The sequence below is a fragment of the Sinocyclocheilus anshuiensis genome, unplaced genomic scaffold (genome assembly GCF_001515605.1).
Source record: "Sinocyclocheilus anshuiensis isolate Anshui unplaced genomic scaffold, SAMN03320099.WGS_v1.1 scaffold1101, whole genome shotgun sequence".
Taxonomy (NCBI): domain Eukaryota; kingdom Metazoa; phylum Chordata; class Actinopteri; order Cypriniformes; family Cyprinidae; genus Sinocyclocheilus; species Sinocyclocheilus anshuiensis.
Genome location: NW_015558562.1, coordinates 242,280 through 243,509, shown reverse-complemented (window position 1 = coordinate 243,509; position 1,230 = coordinate 242,280). Strand labels below are relative to the sequence as shown.

General features: G+C 35.0%; 1 protein-coding gene across 1 annotated transcript in view; it reads left to right on the top strand.

The window, feature by feature from the left end:
• Nucleotides 1-1,230, top strand: part of LOC107679438 (caseinolytic peptidase B protein homolog) — a 65,047-nt gene that overhangs the window by 30,404 nt on the left and 33,413 nt on the right. The window contains 1 exon segment of the mRNA XM_074186975.1: nucleotides 962-1,065. Within this exon segment, the coding sequence (XP_074043076.1) occupies nucleotides 962-1,065 (104 nt within the window).

Below are 1,230 nucleotides of genomic sequence, written 5' to 3'. Positions count from 1 at the left end.
ATGCTTGTGTGAGTGTGTGTGTGTGTGTGTGTGTGTGTGTGTGTGTGTGTGTGTGTGTGTGGTGGTCAGAATGCTGTTTGTTTTGACGCTGCACTGACTCTTTTGGAAGTGTGTGTTCCGTTGACTCGAGTGTTCTTGAACCCCGGACTGCTCTGGGCCAGCAGTGTCTCCATGGCAACACTGGCCCCACCCACCACACACTTGCCCCGCCCACAGGTGGAATTATCCATCTGTCTGTCAGTTTTCATGCTCATTGTTAAACACTTATTATTCAAATAATATGCTGCCATAATTTTTTGTAAATATTCAATAATCATTATTCAAATAATGTGACGCAGAAAATTCAAAATAATGAATAATCATTATTCAAGTAATGTGACACAATCATTTTCTAAATGTTGAACAATTATTATTAAAATAAACTGATGCAATAATTTCCTAAATATTAAATAAGCATTATTCAAATACGGTGTTGCGAAAAAATTCTAAATATTGAATAATTAATATTCAAATAATGTGACAATTATTTCCTATATATTGAATAATCATAATTCAAATAATGTGCTGTAATATATTATTTAAAATATTGAATAATCATTATTCAAATAATGTGACACAATCATTTTCTAAATGTTGAACAATTATTATTAAAATAAACTGATGCAATAATTTCCTAAATATTAAATAAGCATTATTCAAATACGGTGTTGCGAAAAAATTCTAAATATTGAATAATTAATATTCAAATAATGTGACAATTATTTCCTATATATTGAATAATCATAATTCAAATAATGTGCTGTAATATTTTTTTAAATATTGAATAATCAGTATGTCTGAGTGTGTGTGTGTGTGTCTGTGTGTGTGTCTGTGTCTGTGTCTGTGTGTGTGTGTGTGTGTGTGTGTGTGTGTGTGTGTGTGTGAGGTGAATCTGTTACTGATGGATGTGTTTATTGGTCAGTGCGGTGAAGGTGCTGCTGGAGGCGGGTGCTGATCCGAACCTGGGCGATGACTTCAGCAGCGTGTATGAAACGGCTCGAGAGAAGGGCGTTCACTCGTTAGAGGGTGAGACACATGTGCTTCATCATCACCATCATCATCATCCTCACTGTTATTTATAAACCCATTCACACACACATGTAAACACAGCAGGAGTGCGTGTTATTACACAGATCAATTTTAACACGCTCATTTTGTGCTGTTTGCATATCGGCACTCGATTTATTTCAC